A 19402-nucleotide genomic window follows, 5' to 3' on the forward strand; every position below is an offset into this window, starting at 1 on the left:
GGGATTTGAACTTGTCACCTCTAGCTCTCTAATGCAGCACCAGAACCATGATTTTACCCCAAATAAACCACTGGAAACGAAGCATGGCGTGTTGAGATTTTTATTTTATGTACAAAATTGACTTTTTATATTACATATTTATTACATGACAAACCAGCATGTGATGAAGTTAATCATGTAATGAAAGTTCCTTTTCAATTCTTGAAGCCACTTTGTAGTTTTGTCATATTTTGTTTGTGAATTTCCTCCTTGGTGCCAGCTTTCACCAGTTCGGCTGTGTCACACCGGTGTGGCTGTGTCACACCAGTTCGGCTGTGTCACACCAGTGTGGCTGTGTGCTGGCATCTTTGTTTTGCAAAAGGAGCAGGTTGGGAACTCTTGTCTGTCTCTGGAGTCTTTGCTTTGCCGCCAATGAGTTTTTTTTTAAACTGAGTGGAATCCAGCATGGCCCAGGTGTCGAGGTTTCCATTCACCTTTTGTCCTCCTGCAGATTTTTTAGCCTTGTCCTCAACATGCTCCTTGTTTATTTTGTTTCTCTTCCTGAGGGGCGCAGTCTTGATCGCTGCGCCCCTGTGTGTCTGCTGCCAGCTTGCAAAGTCCGTGGGCCGGGTTGCTGACATCTTTGTTAACTTCGAATCGTGCTCTTTCTGTCTCGGTCTTTGTTCTGCAGGAAGAAAGGAAATGGATTTGAGGTTATTCTCATTTAGGCGCAAGTTTGACTGTACCTTTTCACGCTGCTGCTCAGCTGTATTATACATGAGTGGGTTGACCACAAAGCTTTGAGTCTCTGGAGCTCTATCAGCCTACCCACCACCCCCTCCATGATTTTTGCAGCAACTCATTAAAGGCTCTCTTTTTTTTCTGTGGTTGGCATCTGTCTAACTTTGAGTTACATTGGTGACATTTAACTATCTCTAAAGCTTGGTTGGCAGTGCAGCTCTTGTACTTGCTCTTTGAAATGGTGAAAGCAGTAGGATCTCTGTGTGATGGGAGGGAACGCTGCTGGGCTCTTCTGTGTGTGGCGAGGGTTGTGACTCCCAACTTTTCCCTGTGTTGATTATTTGTCTGTGCTAGGAATTGAAATCCAGTTCCCCCCAACCTGCCCCTGCCCTGTTGTAGTAACCTCGTCTCCACAAGAGCGACTTCCACACCTTCACGTTGTGAGGTTTGTATGGTACATTCAGATTAGTTGAATCTGCTGACATGAAGGTGCAGCAGCTGCTGTCATTGCATCTGGATTTGAGCGATGCCTGGAGCCGAGGCACTGGCCCCACTGCAGACTGATTGTCCCACTGCAGACTGATTGTCCCACTGCAGACTGATTGTCCCACTGCAGACTGATTGTCCCACTGCAGACTGATTGTCCCACTGCAGACTGATTGTCCCACTGCAGACTGATTGTCCCACTGCAGACTGATTGTCCCACTGCAGACTGATTGTCCCACTGCAGACTGATTGTCCCACTGCAGACTGATTGTCCCACTGCAGACTGATTGTCCCACTGCAGACTGATTGTCCCACTGCAGACTGATTGTCCCACTGCAGACTGATTGTCCCACTGCAGACTGATTGTCCCACTGCAGACTGATTGTCCCACTGCAGACTGATTGTCCCACTGCAGACTGATTTTTGGGCGCTCTATCTCTTCCACCCCCATCCCTCAAAACTTCCCAACTTGCTCTTTGTTCCAGGTTTTAATGTTTTTCAAGATCACCCCACCGCCTGCACCTTGATTGAGAGGTTTGACAGCTCAGGAAGCCGAGGCTGGAAAAACCACACAGTGAAAACTCCTATCGCACCTCTTCAGCTTTCAGACATGTGTGATGCGTTAGTTTGATTTGTGGCTGCCCAGAAAATGGGGCTGGAAACTTTTTTTTCTCAGTCGTGCTGAGACTCGGGAGAACTTAATTGAAAAACAAGAGCCTCTCATTTCATTCCTTCCCCACTCTGACTGAGGTTTGACTCTTTTTTATGCTAAGTTAGATACTCCAGACTGACGGTTTCCCAATTCTGCCTCTGATCTGACTGGACCTGATCCCTCACCTTCCCCCTCCACTGAATAGCTCAGTGCACTGCCTCACTGTGAGGTGACTCTCTTCATGCTGAGTTCCTGATCCTGGGCCTGCAGTGTGCACCAATACTCAGTGGAAACCCAAATTTGGTGCTTTATCACAATTAGGGGAAGTCAAGTGATCTGTGGGACTCGCTCCACTCTCGCCCCTGGGAAGACAGGTGGGACAGACGTCTTTTATTCATTCTTGGGAGGTGGGTATTGCTGGCAAGGCCAGCATTTATTGCCCATTCCTAACGCCCTTGAGAAGGCAGTGGTGAGCTGCCACCTTGAACTGCTACAGTCAATGCTGTAGCTACACCCATCCATAACAGGTGTCTGACATGTTTGTAACAAACTCTTGAGTCAGCCTGTCACAAGGACATTGTTATGGAAGATCCTGATTTAAAGCCCTCTTGTCTGGCACCCGCAGCATTTGTGAAAAAATTCCACAGCATTTTTTGAGCAGGAGTCCTTTGGTGCACTGTACAACATGCCTCCCTCAACCAACTCCACCAGAAACAGATGCATTGGTTATTTAGCTGACTGCTGTTTGTGGGACAATGCTGATGAAAAATGGTTGTCACATTTAACTATATGATTTAAAACTTTTAAGACTGACACTACCCTCTTTTACAGGACTCTTCAGCCTCCAGTTATTAATCTTCTCTATCATACAGAGCAATGTGCTACATACAAACAAGGAGCAGGAGTAGGGAATTCGGCCCCTCGAGTCTGCACCGCCATTTCATAAGATCATGGCTGATTTGAATGTAACCTCAAATCTGCATCCTGCCTACCCCCAATAACCTACCACCCCCTTGCTTACCAAGAATCTATCTGCCTCTGCCTTAAAAATATTCAAAGACTCTGCTTCCACCGCCTTTTCAGGAAGAGAGTCCCAAAGACTCACAACCCTCTGAGAGAAAACAAAATCGCCTCATCTCCATTTTAAATGGACGACCTCTTATTTTTAAACAATGGCCCCTAGTTCCAGCTTCTCCCACAAGAGAAAACACCCTCTCCACATCCACCCAGTCAAGACTGCTCAGGATCTTGTATGTTTCAATCAAGACACCTCTTAATCCTCTAAACTCCAGCAGAAACAAGTCTAGCCTGTCTAACCTTTCCTCATAAGAGAACCTGCCCATTCCTAGTATTACATATGTTAGTCTAGTAAACCTTCTCTGAAACTGCTTCCAATGCATTTACATGTGTTGGGTGGGGGGTGCCCTGGTAATGATATAAACACCTCAGTATCAGGAGCAGACTTTATGCGTTCTTATTGCATGTCTAACTCCACAGGAAGGCTTTGTTACATTGATGGGTTGCAAATAATACTTCAATAGGAGACACAAGGGCATTATGAGTGGGATCTTAATTTTTAGCAACAAATTGTTTATTGCACCTTAATAGCCGGACAATGAATTACTTTGGAAATACAGTGACTGCCATCGTGTAGTTAAATGTGACAACCATTTTTCATCAGCATTGTCCCACAAACAGCAGTCAGCTAAATAACCAATGCATCTGTTCCTGGTGGAGTTGGTTGAGGGAGGCATGTTGTACAGTGCACCAAAGGACTCCTGCTCAAAAAATGCTGTGGAATCTTTTGAATCTACCTGCAAGGGCAGAGGGGGCTTCAGGTTAATGACTCGGCTGAAAGCCGCTACCTCAGTACACTACTGGGAGTGTCAGACTGAATTATGCCCTAGATTGTGAATCCACAACTTTCTGACTCCAGGGAAGCACGTCACCAATTGAGTGATGGGCAGAATGGTGGCTGGACGGAGTTAAAAATTGTTAACTGATTGGAGTGGAGGGTCACTGCAACAGTGGTAACCAACTCTGTTAGCTTAGGGTGGCCAAAGTGAACCACTTTTAGCTGAAGAGGCACAGTCTGAATCACGAGCGCGCATCATCATAATGCACCAGTTTCTGAATACATCTCTTCACTCCTGCCCAAAGACTGACAGTTCATACTCCACTCCAGCAAGTTACGAAACTGAATTTAATAAATCTATCCATTTCTGAACAGGCACCAGCTTTTAATAAAAAAAAAATTACCATGGAAAGCTGTCGGGGTTGTCGTTCACAAACATCTGCCACCCCTACCTGGTCTGACCTACATTAGCCTCACATTCCAAACTTGATTCTTAATGCTTTCAAGGCTACTGGACTGCACAATAAATACTGTTGTGCCAGAATTGACTACATCCCAGGTATAAATATACAAATGCCAATACTTAAATATTGTTGAGAAGAGAGACATGTTACTGAAGCTTTTCATCTTGCACTCATCGGGGAAAATGCAAGAATGCCAAATTTCAAACGATCACAATGGTTTATACTACAGACGGAAAGGTGCTGATTGGTTGGCAAGTTGACTCTGGCCAAGGTATTGCCATGGAGAAAGCAATGGGGAACTATAGGCTCCCCAAGCTCTGGGAAATTCACAAAATGTGCAAGGCTTCAACATATTCCTTTTGCTTGCAGAAAACAGATCCCTGTGTCCCTTATCTCCTGTAGATTAAATTGTTGTGATCGTTTGAAATTTGGCATTCCTGTGTTTGTCCTGATGAGTGCAAGATGAAAAGCTTCAGCAACATGTCTCTCTTTTCAGCAAGATTCTAAGTTCTGCACTGACAAGCAACTGTTTATACCAATAACCAGTTTCAGCTCAGCACTGGAGTTACTCTAGATTATGCGCTCAACTGGTTGAGAGGGGCTTGCCTCCAAAGTGAGCGTTGCTACTGAGTGATGAAGAGAATTCTGTTTTCCAACGAATCCACTTTCTAAAGTTGAGACCTACCTAAATACCTCAGACATGTATGACGCAATGAACAGAATCCACTTTCCTTGCACCAAGCAACTTCATTATAGAATAACACCTTGCATCCATCTCTCATCACTGGCAGTCTGCCTGTTAACTGTACTTTAACTTCTGATTAAAATTCAACACATTTATTGTAAGTTTTTTTCAAAAAAAAATAGCCTGCCGTGATTTTCTGTCTGTTGCACTTGAGTGTGTGCCAGCTTTATCTCACGTGTCTCAGTGAAGCCTTTGTGCTGTCGAGCTGCTCCTGCCCGCCTGTGTTTCTGTTGTGTCTGAGTTTTGCAGAGGTCAGGAACTAGGTGGGGGTGGGTGGGCTGCGGGGCGAGCGACAGGCGTGCTGCACCAATCTCCGTGTAAGCAGCACAGGCTGAGTCTGCCTACCTAACGTATGCCTCCAGTGAAACTCTGCTTGTAATTTCTTGTCAAAAGTTGTCAAAATTGTTAATTTGTTGTTTCAAGTTGGTGACCTTGTCACTCAGTTGGGTGGATAGATGCTACTGGCAGTCGCATATAGTGCATGGCATATATGGGGAAAGGAGCTGAGGAACGTAGCAGGGTGGGGTGATTTGAGGGGGAAGATAAGGGAGACCGTAGAGGGGAGGCCTTAAGCTCATTTCAAATATACAATGTAAAGTAGATTTCTTCCATCTCTCAATTTTAAAAAAATGTAGGCAGTGCTAAACATGTGTCGGTTCAGTTTGTATGTTGTTGGCTGTATGTGTGAGAATGAAGATCTCTGTGGCACTTGTGCCCTCACTGATGCCCTCACCCATCCTTGGCCTTATTCATTCTTCCCTTCGCTCCTGGTTGTGCATCACACTTTCCTGTCATTTATTAACTTTGTTTCTCATTCCCCTCCTCCTAATCTCCAAGTCTAGTGGTACCAATGCAGTCTTTTTCAACTAATAAATTTGGTGAAAGATTATGAAATAAAATAAGAAACCTTGATATAATACTTGTAAGATTTGCCGCAGCTTTTAAGTTGTCTTACACTGAATCATTAACACAGGCCTGAAGGAGGTTTTTATCTCCACTGTGTACAAAATCCCAAATTGATCTTTGAACCCTGAGAGAAATCCTGCAGATCATGTAGGGGCTTCTCAGCATTGAAGATCAATCAGGATACTGAAGATGGTGGAAGAAGGGGAGAGAATATGAGGGTGAGCTTGAAATGCTTTTTGTCTCTTTACCATATATATATTCAGCTACAGTAGATGAATTGAATGTGATTTCTGTATATGTGCAAGGATGCTATACATCAATACATCAATAGCTCAGAGCTAAGGCTGGCAATCTATTTGTAATCTGAGCCGTGAGGTTTTATTTATTCTTGGGTGTCTTCGCCAAGGCTGGTTTTTTATTGCCCATCCCTTGTTGTCCTGAGAAGACTGTTTCCCTTCTCGTGATTCACTGCAGTCCATATGGTGAAGGCCTTATTCTTTCTTTGAGGTTTGATGCAGCTGAGTGGTTTGCTAAGGGAAGGTGAGAGTTAACCGCGACACAAAAGTTAAAATACTGCAGATGCTGGAAATCTGAAATAAAAACAGAAAATGCTGGAAATATTTGGCAGGTCAGGCAGCATCTATGCAAAGAAGCAGAGTTAACGTTTCAAGTTGATAACTGTTTACCGGAACAAAGGACCATTGACCTGAAACGTTAACTCTTGTCTTTCTCTCTGCAGATGCTGCCTGACTTGCTGAGAATTTCTAGCATTTTTTTGTTCTTATTCAAAAGTCTCCCACGCTGGTGTGTGTCGAGAGTCACACGTAAGCCCAGACCGGGTAAGGACTGTTGGGCTCCTTCTTTAAAGGACCTTAGTGAACCAGTTGGATTTTTACGGCAATCCAACAGCTTCATGGTCACTGTTACTGAGACCGGCATTTCATTTCTATAAATATATATTTTTAAAATTGAATTCAAATTCTCAAACTGCCACTTTGAGCTCGATTTAATAGTCCAGGAAAATCCATTCCACCACTGTACCCTGTCTCAATGAGGAGAGTCTGGCAACTGCTGCGGGAGGCGGTGGGAGGGAGCACACTCAAATTACTGAAAATGCGCAGTTAAGTTAGTCAGCAAGTTACACTCTTCATTTTACAGAGTGTCACACCTGAAGCTTTCCCCTTTCAGATGCTAGTCACCGTTGTGTATTTCTGTTCCCAGTAATAGCAAGAGCAAAAGTAACAGCAGCCTGTAAAGGTTCAAAGGTGAAAGGTTTTTTGGCTGTTCTCTGAATGCAATTCCTTGACACGATAGGTGTTAGAACTGAAAGAATGTAAAACTGACTCGAGCAGATTTAAGATCTTTCCTGAAAGCCACCTCTGAAAGTGCCAGTGCAGGTGGCTGAGCAGGAACAGGACTCAGAAACAGGAGCCTCAGAGAGGAAGTGGAGAAGTTCTTGCACCTGAATGTATTCCTGCATTATTATATTTTATGAATGCTATGTAAAGAAGTCATGGGAAAGAAGGGGGTTAATTTACTATGCCCATCATTGTTTCCAGCTTGAAATATGTTACTATATCCTTGCCGTCTGGGCTCGAACTGGGAGAAAGGGAGCAGAGCAAGTATGCTTTCAACAAGCATATCATTCTCACCTTCACTTCTGTCTACTTCTGGTTAGTAAACATTATCCAGGAGAGGGTATTGTGAAAAGCAGCTGATCTCACAGTTAATCACATCACCTCATGAACTATGTGCGATGGAAGCTAGGGGTGGTCATTGCCTAAAGCTGAAGGTGGGATTGATCAAGGCAATCCTATTCAGTTTAAAATAGTTCAGAGTTTGGATTTTCTGTGAGGGTATAGGGTGTTTCTAGGCTCGCTTGCATTATCCCATGGAGCAGCACCAAGATGTAGGAGGGGAGGACGCTGCTGAAGGTGGGGGAGAGACACAGTGTATGACCATGACCATGTCAATGGATATATAATGACATCTTACTACATTCACAGCACACACAGTGGATTGCTGAGAATTGCATTCCAAAAAGTGTGAGAATACTGACTGTCTATTAAATTAAGAGTTTTCCAGGTTAGTCCTTTTGCCACAAAAATTTCAAAGCTTGAACTATAATTTGAAGCTGCAGGACTGCATAGAATTTTACAACAAAATAACAAACTCATTCAGCTGGCTTTCTGACAGAAGAGCTTTTCACCCCCTCCCCCTGCCCCGTGCCCTTTTAAAATTAATCTTCTTTGAATATTTAACCACTTCCCTTTTGAAAAGAGCATGTGGATTCTGCTGCTGCCACTGTTTTTGTTTGGGCATTCCCTGTCTTCCTCGCCTCTCTTTTGTTCTTTGTAGTACAAGTTTGCCCTCTGCTTATTGGCTTACTTCGATCAAAATGGTCTGAAATAAAAACAAAAAGTGCTGGAAAAACTCAGCAGATCTGGCAGCACCTGTGGAGAGAGAAACAGAGTTAATGTTTTGAGTCCAATATGACTCTCCTTCGGAATGGTCACCTTTCTGAATTATCCAGAGCAATGAGTAGGAGTTTGAAACCTTCTACTATAACCTTGAGAGTGGCTCCAGCGTCTACAGCACAATACATGATCTTGGAAATAATTCAAGTTATTCCCAAATCAAATGTGCTTACCTTAGGGGCCTGATCTTTCCTGCGTCCATCTGTGTGCAAATACCCACTCCTGTCTTTGCTGGTTGTTTGTGTGTGAAATTGCAGAGTGCTCACTGTCCGTGCTGAAATTTGTTGGTCCTTGTGGTGGATCAAATCCCCGAAACATTTTTAGGTCAACTATGTTATGCAATGATTTTGTCCAGAATTGTCTAAAAATGCACCTTTTTTAAAACTGCAAACTGAATCTTAAGAGACTGAAGTAATGGACCCAGTCACCGCAGTTTCTTCTTTAACAGCAAAATGTCTGTTCCTGTTTTGAGTTTGAGAAATAGCCTCAGAAGATCATCAATTTATAGCCCAGGATGAGGCCATTTGGCCCATTGTGCTTATGTTGGCTATTCTCTAGATAGGTCCAAAACTAATAATACTGTCATTTCCTCCTAGTCTTGTATCTCCCTTGCTTCAAATATTTATCCAACTTACCCTTAAACAGCACAATGTTCTTTGCCTCAACCACTATCTGAAATTTCTCTGAATACCTGTCTTTACACTCTATCTGACCATTTTAAATTACTGTCTCCCCAAGCAGAGGAAGGTATCTTTCTCCATTCAAAATTTTCAAATCTTCTATGCCGCTCTCAGCGGAACTAGTCTTGATTTTTTTTTGATGAGGTAACAGAGTTAATGATAATGTGGTTGATGTGGTGTACTTGGAGTTCCAAAAAAAAATGTGCTTGATTAAGTGTCACAGAACAGACTTTCCGGTGGAATAAAAAGGACAGTGGCAGCATGGATACAAAATTTACTGAGTGACAAGAAATAGAGAGTAGTGGTGAACAGTTATTTTTGGACTGGAGGAAGGTAAATAGTGGGATTCCGCAGGGGTTGGTATCAGGACCACTGCTTTTCTTGACATATTTAAATGACCTAGACTTAGACTTGGGTGTACAGGACACAATTTCAAAATTTAACAGATGACACGTGTTGTAAACTGTGATAGACTTCAGGAGGTCATAGCCAAACTGGTGGAACGGGCAGACAAGTGACAGATGAAAGTTAGTACAGAGAAGAGTGAAATAATTAATTTTGATAGGAAGAATGAGGAGAGACAATGTAAAAGAAAGGATACTGTTCTAAAGGGGATGCAGGAGCAGAGGGACCTGGACGTTGTCAGGAAGAAATAATTCTCATAATGTTATTGGATTTTATTGTAAAATAGTGGTATCTGTGTCTGTATGTGTCGTGTGTGAGACTTAATTGGATTAAAGGCAGCTGATCTGAAGGCTTTGATGTAAACATTGGGGGGAAGTTTAGAATGTAAGGTGTAAAAGAGCATTTGCATTTTTGAAGAAACCAGACTAGATTGTTTTCATAGGAGGGGTGAAATGTGTCATCTAACCAGGTGAAGTTTAGGAACTGTGTTTTTATTTTTCCCAACGATTTACTGGTATAACTTAGTGCTATGAGAGATTTTTATTATCAGAAAGATAAAGTCCAAAGACACAGTGTAACAGCGGAAATTTGCATTCAAAGGGGAAAATATGTATAAAGGAGTTAATGCTGTGTATAAGAGTAGGCATTTTGAGATCTAACAAGTGTGAAAGCCTTCAGCATCTATGCCTCATGCTGCTTCAAATGACTGAAGTTAAAAACTCACTTTGAATTTGACTTGTTCAGAGTATCATGTTCCTTTGCCTGGGTCTTTTCAAATCTATGTGTCTTACTGTTGCCTTAACAAAAGTGTAACTGGGAGTCAGATTAAGTAGGGGATTTAGAAGTTACTATAATAGTAATATGTAAACATATGTATATGCTTAAAAATCATTTTTCTTAATAAAAGTTTAATCTAGTTTTGTAAAAACCTGTAAGACTTGGTGGTCTTATTACTACTGAATTCAAGGCACGCATCTCGAAATTTATACAAATTGCAAAACAAGTTGTGGCAGTTGTTTCAAATTTCCCTTTAGGATTTGAACAACTCAGCATTTACGATTGGCTGTGCCATAACAGCGTATTTGTGCACAAAGCATTGGAGATGACAGAACAGGTTAAGAATGCGGTTAATAAGGCACACGGGATCCTGGGCAATACAAATAGAAGCATAGAGTACAAAACTAAGGAAGTTATGATGAACCTATATAAAACACTGGCTTTGCCTCACCTGGAGTATTATGTCCAATTCTGGGCATCACACTTTCGGAAGGACGTGAAGTCTTTAGAGAGAATGCAAAATCTTTTCTGCAAGAATGGTTCCAGGGATAAGGGACTTGCATTACGAAGAGAGATTGGAGAAGCTGGGGTATTCTCTTTTGGGAAGAGAAGGTTGAGAGGAGATTTGGCAGACATGTATTCAAGATCATGAGGGGATCTAGGCAGAGTAGATAAGAGAGAAAATGTTCCAATTCATCTAAGGAATGAGAACCAGTGGACAATGATTTAAGATGACTAGCAAAAGAGCCAAAGGCAACATGAAGCAAAACTTCTTTACGCAGTGAGTGGTTAGGATCTGGAATGCTCAGCCTGAGTGTGATGAAGGCAGATTCAATCATGGCTTTAAAAAAGAAATTGGAAAGTTATCTGAATAAAAAAAAAAATGTGGGGCTACTCAGGGCGGGGGAGTGGGGTTAGATGAGTCGCTCATGCAGAGAGGCGGCATGCACACAATGGGCCAAATGGCCGTTTCTTATACTATAAACATTCAATGATTCGGACTGCACCATTCTTTCCAACTTCTTGCACTCATCCAGCTTCTGCTGGTTTAGAAGGAAAGGGTACTCAAAATCTGCTTAAAGGAGTTCAGTACCTTTTATATGATTCTATTTTGTCAGATGCTGTGAGCTGCTCAATTTAAGAAAATCAGTAACTTTAGGTGCCATGTCAATCATCCTGTTTAGTAAGATCAATTTAGGGAAGACGGTGGCATAGTAATAATGTCAGTGAGCTAATAACCCTGAAGGGTAATGCTCTGGGACATGGGTTCAAATCCCACCACAGCAGCTGGTGGAATTTAACTTCAGTTAATTAATAAATCTGGAATTGAAAGCTAGTCTCAGTAATGGTGACCGTGAAACTATCATTGATTGTCGTAAAATTCCATCTGGTTCACTAATGCCCTGTGGGGAAGGATCTCTGCTATCCTTACCCAGTCTGGCCTACATGTGACTCCAGACCCACAGCAATGTATGACTTTTAACTGCCCTCTGAAATGGCCTAGCAAGCCACTCAGTTCAAGGGCAATTAGGAATAGGCAACAAAAGCTGGCCTTGCCAGCAATGCCCACACCCCGTGAACGAAATTTTAAAAAAATTCAACTCATGGAATAGGAGATCCTGGGCAAGACTGGTAGGAGTTGCATGGGCTTGGGTTGCTGGGAGTGTTCAAGACAGAATATAATGGGACAAATTACAGTTCAATAATACTGGGGCGGAAGAGAAGAGCTGCTTTATTTTGACTGTTGTGTATTCCTCCCTCCTGCCCCACATTCCCTGCAGATGCATTTGAGGCATACATTTTGCTCTTATAGTTACTCCGATGATGCTGGAGAAGGCTTGGGGATTTGCTGCTTCTGTAGGAGCAGATAGCTGGAAGGTTGCATGAATTGAAAAAAAGCATAGATCTGCATTATATAGTGCCTTTCACAGCCATTAAACATCTCAAAGCACTTTGCAGCCAATTAAGTACTATCGAAACGTAGTCACTGTTGTAATTTAAGAAACGTGGCAGTCATAGAATCATAGTCATAGAGGCCTACAGCACAGAAAAAGGCCCTTCAGCCCATCGAGTCTGCGCCGGTCAAACCTAACTATTCTAATCCTATTTTCCAGCACTAGGCCCATAGCCTTGTATGCCATGGCATCGCAAGTGCACATCCAAATACTTCTTAAACGTTATGAAGGTTTCTGCCTCGACCACCCTTTCAGGCAGTGAGTTCCAGATTCCCACCACCCTCTGGGTGAAAAAATTCTTCCTCACATCCCCTCTAAACTTCCTGCCCCTTACATTAAATCGATGGACCCTGGTTATTGATCCCTCCACCAAGGGGAAGAGTTCCTTCCTGTCTACCCTATCTATGCCCCTCATAATTTTATACACCTCAACCATGTCCCCCCTCAATCTCCTCTGTTCCAGGGAAAATAACCCCAGTCTATCCAATCTCTCCTCATAACTACAACTCTCCAGCCCAGGGAACATCCTGGTAAATCTCCTTTGCACTCTCTCTAGTGCAATCACATCCTTCCTATAATGCAGATTCTAGAACTGCATGCAATACTCTAGCTGTGGCCCAACCAGCGTTTTATACAGTTCCAGCATAACCTCCTTGCTCTTATATTCTATGCCTCAGCTAATAAAGGCAAGTATCCCATATGCCTTCTTAACCATCTTATCTACCTGTCCCACTCCCTTAAGGAGCCGGTGGACATGTACACCAAGGTCCCTCTGATCCTTGGTAATTCCCAGAGTCCTACCATTCATTGTGTATTCCCGTGCCTTGTTTGTCCTGCCCAAATGCATTACCCCACACTTATCCAGATTAAATTCCATTTGCCACTGATCAGCCCATCTGACCAGTCCATCTATATCCTCCTGTAATCTAAGGCTATCTTCCTTACTATTTACCACCCCACCAATTTTCCAATTCAGTTTACATACAGCAAGCTCCCACAAGCCGGAATGTGATAACGACCAGGTAATCTGTTTTCTGATGTTAATTGGGGGCTGAATATTGACCAGGATACTGGGGAGAACTCTCCCACTCTTTTTCAAAATAGTGCCATGGGATCTTTTACATCCACCCGATCCGAGCCAAGGTCTCGGTTTAACGTTTCATCTGAAAGATAGCAACTGTGACTTCAGCACTCCCTCAGCACTGCACTGGAGTGTCAGCTTTCATCCAGTGCTCGGGGTCTGGGAGGATAGTTTAGAACTGAGAGGGTTAGGTTGTGTCCATTACTTTGATGGAGGGAGCATTCTGATGTGGTATCATTCTCAGCATCTGAATAGAGACATGTGTGAGGTAGATAGAACTAAATAGTGAATGGTATTTGATACAGTGCTGCTCCAAAAGGCATTTGATACAGTGCCACACAACACACTTGTGAGCAAAGTTATAGTTCATGGAATAAAAGGGACAGTAGCAACATGGATATGAAATTGGCTGAGTGACAGGAGTCAGAGAGTAGTGGATAATGGATGTTTCCTCAACTGGAGGAAGTTTTGTAGTGTAATTTCCCAGGGGTCAGTGGTGGGACCCTTGTTCTCCCCAATATGTATTAATTTACTAGATCTTGGTATACAGGGCATAATTGCAAAGTTTGCAGATGATATGAAACTTGAAGACATTGTGAACTGTGAGGAGGATAGTGCAGTCAAAAGGATGTAGGAAAGTTGGTGGAATGTGTGGACAGGTGGCAGAAGCTCACATTATGGTAGGAAGAATATGGAGGGACAATAAAAACAAAGGGGACAATTCTAAAGGGAGTGCAGGAGCAGAGAGACCTGGGTGGACATGTGCATAAGCCATTGAAGGTGGCAGGACAGGTGGAGAGAGCAGTTAATAAAGCATCTAGTGTCCTAGCCTTTATAAATAGGGGAATAGAGTACAAGAGCAAGGAGGCTACGTTGAACTTGTATAAGACACTAGATCGGCCTCAGCTGGAGTATTGTTCTGGGCGCTGCACTGTGGAAGGATGTGAAGGCATTGGAGAGAGTGCAGACAAGATTCACGAGAATGGTCCCCGGGATGAGGAGCTTCAGCTATGAAGATAGATTGGAGAAGTTAGGACTGTTTTCCTCGAAGAGGAGAAGGCTGAGAGGAGATTTGATGGAAGTATTCAAAACCATGAGGGGTCTGGACAGAATAAATAAGGAGAAACTGTTCCTACTCATGAAAGGATTGAGAATGAGAGGGCACAGATTTAAAATAATTGGCAGAAGGAGCAAAAGCGAAATGAAAAAACACTTTTTCATGCAGCAAGTGGCTAAGGTCTGGAATGCGTTGCTTGAGAGGCAGGTTCAATCCAGGCATTCAAAAGGGTGTTAGACTGTTATTTAAAAAGGAAGGAATGTGCAGGTTTATGGTGAGAATGGCACTTGGGGAATTGCTCATTCGGAGAGCTGGTGCAGACACGATGGGCCGATTGGCCTCCTCCTGCACCATACAATTCTGTAACCTTCCAATTGCTGAAGCATTAGCAGCATGACTAAATCAAAACTTATTGAGACATTTTGGTGGTCTGTCAACAACCTCTTAGATTTCCAACGAGCTTTTGGGCTGGAACGTTTTAAGAGGAATAAAATTGATCATCAGGTGTTGTCATCATGAAAGATCTGATCGGGGAAATGGCATCGGACTTGTTGATTGTGCTTTTATCAGGGTGATGTTGTCGAGGCCGGTGGCGGAGACCATTAGTCCTGACACCATTGGTATGTCATTATGTGCTTCATAATCTGTGGCTGAGTAAGACTGTAACCAGTCACAAGCTACTTTTGACCTAATGATTAACTGCTTTCAGAGATTGGGGGGATGGTGGTGGTGGCGGTGAATAATAAGATTTGACTGCTCAGACGCAAACTAAATCCCAAAGCTTGCCTCATAATGTGTCCTCCACACAGTAATGAATAATTACGCTAATTGCTCCAACGAATGTGTAGTGTTGTTGCTAGGTTTAGTTCAGAGATAAGAACCAGTTGTATTAAATATAAATCTCACCTAACCCAATAAATTTTAAAGAGCACGATGCACCATAAATTGCTCTCGTCCACAGTGAGAACTAAAATTATTCTCATCTTTCAAAACTGAGTTTGAAAATAGCGATCTGTACAAGTGCCTTTGAGCTCTCGAACCACCCAAAAATCATCATTCCTCAGACTGGCCTTTTGTGCAAGACTTCTCCCTTTACCCCATCACTGACGGCAGTATTTTTAGCCACCTAATCCTCTCTTTAATTCCATTTTTAAATTCCCCCCCTCCACACTCTGCATCCTGTATGTCCATCTCCTGCTCCCCCTTTTCAGACCCATGTTGAAACCTCCACCTCTTTTAGTCAACCTTCCTAATATCAGCCTATTTGCCTGTGTGTGCATTTTAGCCTGATTACACCTTGGTGAATTACCTTGGGAGGTTTCATTTTAATAGAGCTGTATAAGTCTAATTTGTCCAGCTGGGTGATCTCAACAGTCTGTGGTGTAAGGGCCTGAGGAGTTTGCACATCCTTTCTAACACATCCTGATGGATTTCAGGAACATTGAAGCAACTCGTGGTCTCGAGCAGGATCCAATCGCCAGCGCTTTGGGGTTTGAGTTTTCACGCGATGGGCGAGTGAGTGGCAAGTGTGAGTGAACCCGAATCACATCAGGCGATCTTACTGCACCGTCCCCAGTAGGTAGCAATCAGCACTATCTCAAATCATAGAATGAATCATGGATTCATTCAGCACTGAAAGAGGCAATCCACCTATCATGCATGTGCCGACACTTTGAAAACGCTATTTAATTTGCCCAACTCCCTGGCCTTTCCACATAGCCCTGCAATTTTTCAGCGTTTATCCAATTTCCTTTGGAAAGCTATTATAGAATCTGCTTACAGGCTGTGCTTTGCAGAGAAGTGTTTTAAATTCAACACACAGCTTCAAATCCCCTGCATTACAGAGTCAGATCCCTTATCTTTCTGTCAGCATCCTGAAAACGTATTGATGTGAAATGCGAAATCGGAATCTCTGTCCCACAAAAGCCAGTTTAATCTATCCATCGAATGTGTACTAGCAGCAGATCTCTTCCACTGTGTTGAACTGTAGATCCATCTACATATAAGTGATGGCTTCTGGATGTGAGATTGGGAGAGTGAGACCTGGTGGGTTATGTGTATTGATGACTAGCTCGATAACCAGCACTTCAGAAGGGTTTGCTCACTCTGTGTTTGGAGAATCATTCAGGCAGACAGTTATCCAACTGTCTTTCTCCAGTCCAGGGATTCAATCCAGTGTATGTCTTGTTGGCAAAAGCCACTTTCACACCCCTTTGCCCACCCATTTTATCTCTGTAGGGAAGGGTGGCAAGTAAAATTCCCCTTCATGGTGAAATCACAGTCCTCATCTGGTTTAAACAGCATTTGAATACAAATCCCTCTCTGTAATTTTAATTGAGATCTTCAAAATAATCGTGAGTTCATTGAGAGCAACATGCATTTCAGTATGCCTTTCAGGGCATCCCTAAGCACCTCACAACCAGTTAATTACTTTAGAAGTGCAATCACTCTCGTTTTGGAGGCAAACGTCAGCCAAATGGGGCACAGAAAGACTCCACAAACTAAGTAAGATAATTGACCAGTTAATCTGTGTTTGATGTTTCAAGTCCGTATGAAGAGTCATACGGACTCAAAACGTTAACTGTGTTCCTCTCCGCAGATGCTGTCAGACCTGCTGAGTTTTTCCAGCTATTTTTGTTTTTGTTTCAGATTTCCAGCATCTGCAGTATTTTGCTTTTATCTTAATCTGTGTTTGATGTTCCTTGGGGGATAAATTTTAGCCAGGATACCAAGATGTGTTCCTCTTCGGGTAGTGACTTGGGATCCTTTACATCTACCTAAACAGGCAGACGGGCCCTGGATTCAACCCTTCATCCAAAAAAGTAGCAATTAAGAGAGCGCAGCACTGAAGAGAGGGGAGAATGTTTCGTCTTGCTGAATTTAAGATGGCGGGCTGTTATGATGTGTTTGAGGATGGGTGAGCAGTGATGGCTGCTCCTGTTTGCTGATGTGGTGTGCTCATGTTGTGTATGATGCGTGTTCACATGGTGTATCTGGGGTTGGCATTGTGTTGTTTCCTATGGTTTGATGTGTGCAGAAGCCCAATGAGATTATCAACCACAAGGGATTGCTGTAAGATTTTGGTGTTTATTTGAAACTAGCTGAAGAGAAGCTCTTTTGAGGAATACAACATTAAAATAGGACTTCAATTGATTTATCGGTAATAAAAATAAGATTAAAGAAAGCTGTCTTAATCTTTTAAATACATTTTTTTTGCAAATTAGTTATCTGTTAATTTTGAGTCTCTTTAAACTGCAAGCAAGCAGGTGGGTTGAAAGGAGTAAATATTAATACTTGCACTGCTTTTATTTAGCATAGCGTCACATTGAAACATCACCCGTACTTCACATAATGAATTGCTTGGCTCAACAGTGTGTTAGCGTAAATCACAGCACATTGAATTTAACATGAATTAAATTCTTGTGTAACATCTTTCTGTGCTAAATTCTAAGAGAATTGTGGATTGTAGAACAATTTGAGAAGAGCTCAGGGCTTCAGCAGTTGGTTTCACTATTGGTTTCATGAGCTGCCTAACAGCATTCATTATGTAGGTTACTACCATTTAGAAAATTGTGGGGGGGTTTACTTGGGGTGTGGGAAGGTGAGATTTAAGTTATTTGCAGTAAGATAAGGATGGATAAACTTTGTTAGGTTATTCAGAGATTTAGGTGAGCGATAACTTGAAGTTTTGTGGCTGTAGTTATTTGAAGATGCCCTATACACTGCCATAGCCTCGTTAGAGACATGGACTCTCCAGTAGACAGTGGATTGAGGATGTTACGTACGTGGAAAAATAAATACAGCGCTGGCCTGTAGGTCTAAAAGCTGCCTCACAGATTGTATATGCTCAGTCCTACCCAAATGAAAGATACCTGGCTGCAGGCGAGACCAGAGCTCAGAGCTTTCACATTACTACGAATGTTAGGAAAGTCACTACCTACCATTCTCCTCTGGTTGCTCAGACAGAAGGTGCAGATCTGTTTGGGCTGGTTGCTCTCTGTCTCGGTGACTCTGCTGCCAGGGTAGTAGCTGGACGTGCTCGTGTGACAGGGTTGTCCATCCCCAGCCTCTCCCAGCAGCAACACGTTGTCCAGGTGCGAGATGTAACTGGAAGCCAACCGCAGGGTCTCTATTTTGGACAGTTTCCTGTCGGCAGGCTCGGTGGGAATGAGGGTCCTGAGTGCCGTGAACGCTGTGTTGACGCTGTTGGTCCTGTCTCTCTCCCTGGCATTTGCGGCTTGTCTCTGTCTAATGACTCCCGATACCCTGGCTTTCCTCTTCCTCTTTCCTCCTCCTCCACCATAAGGTCCCAGACTGAAGGATGTCTCCGAACCCGAGCTCTCGCTGTCGAGTTCCTCATCTCCTTCTGACAGCATGCTGATCTCCGGGTAGAGGCAGCGACTAGGGACAGATCTCAGCATGGCAAAAGACATTTGTGCACAGATGGGAATTAGTTCACCCAGCGCGTCTCCCTTTGTGCTTTCCCTTGTTTTATTTCCCCTTGAAACCCAGGGGGCGAGATCCAATAAAATAAATTTCAGCACTTCATACTGAGGTCACTCAGGCTCTCCTCCCCCTTCCTTTCCCCACCAAGATAATTTCCCTTCCCCTCTGATCTCTATTCTGCACTTTGTTTTGTCACTCCCTCTCTCTGCCTCTTACCTTTCCCTTTTCTCTTTCTCTCTCTCTCTCTCTTTTTCTCTCTCTCTCTCTCTCACTCTCTGTATCTTTCTCTGCCTCTCTCCAAGTGTTTCAGGCTTCGCTGAGATCAGGTTTTTATAAGCAGGAGGCGGGACGCAGTCAGAGGGCGTTCTAGGGAGATCTCTGAAATATTTCTCTTTTATTTTAACCCTTTCCCAGGGCTTCCCTCAGCCCTGGGGCATTTCACGTGCGTCTGTAATCACAGGCTCAGTTGGGGATGTGATAAAACAGCATCTCCTGTCCAGATCAGTCTTCAAATTTGCTTCAGATCAATTTCCCCCTATAAAAACATTAACTAGCGGTTTAAAAATATACATTTAATCAAAGAATTTTACACCATAGTACCTGGCTAGCTAACTTTTTAGATTGGTGTTTTTTTCTACGAGCTGGCTAGTCTAATCCCAATTTCCTGCTCACTCAATATTCTTTAATACATCCAGC

General features: G+C 43.1%; 2 protein-coding genes across 2 annotated transcripts in view; one reads left to right on the forward strand and one right to left on the reverse strand.

Moving 5' to 3' along the window:
* bop1 (BOP1 ribosomal biogenesis factor) overlaps positions 1–19402 on the forward strand; it is a 170269-nt gene that overhangs the window by 72118 nt on the left and 78749 nt on the right. The gene's annotated exons all lie outside the window — the stretch shown is intronic.
* Positions 87–19241, reverse strand: scxa (scleraxis bHLH transcription factor a). The gene is made up of 2 exons (XM_078534381.1): positions 18202–19241; positions 87–664 (listed from the first exon to the last, which is right to left on the reverse strand). The coding sequence occupies exons 1-2, from the start codon at positions 18691–18693 to the stop codon at positions 626–628; spliced, it is 531 nt and encodes a 176-aa protein (XP_078390507.1). The 5' UTR covers positions 18694–19241; the 3' UTR covers positions 87–625.

Source organism: Cetorhinus maximus, chromosome 3 (assembly GCF_964194155.1).
Source record: "Cetorhinus maximus chromosome 3, sCetMax3.hap1.1, whole genome shotgun sequence".
NCBI classification, from domain to species: domain Eukaryota; kingdom Metazoa; phylum Chordata; class Chondrichthyes; order Lamniformes; family Cetorhinidae; genus Cetorhinus; species Cetorhinus maximus.

Coding starts and splice junctions, on each gene's coding strand:
- scxa (XM_078534381.1), bottom strand. CDS start 18,693: ATGTCTTTTGCCATGCTGAGATCTGTCCCTAGTCGCTGCCTCTACCCG. Junction 665..18,201: donor TGAGCAACCAGAGGAGAATG/GTAGGTAGTGAC, acceptor TTCTTCCTGCAG/AACAAAGACCGAGACAGAAA.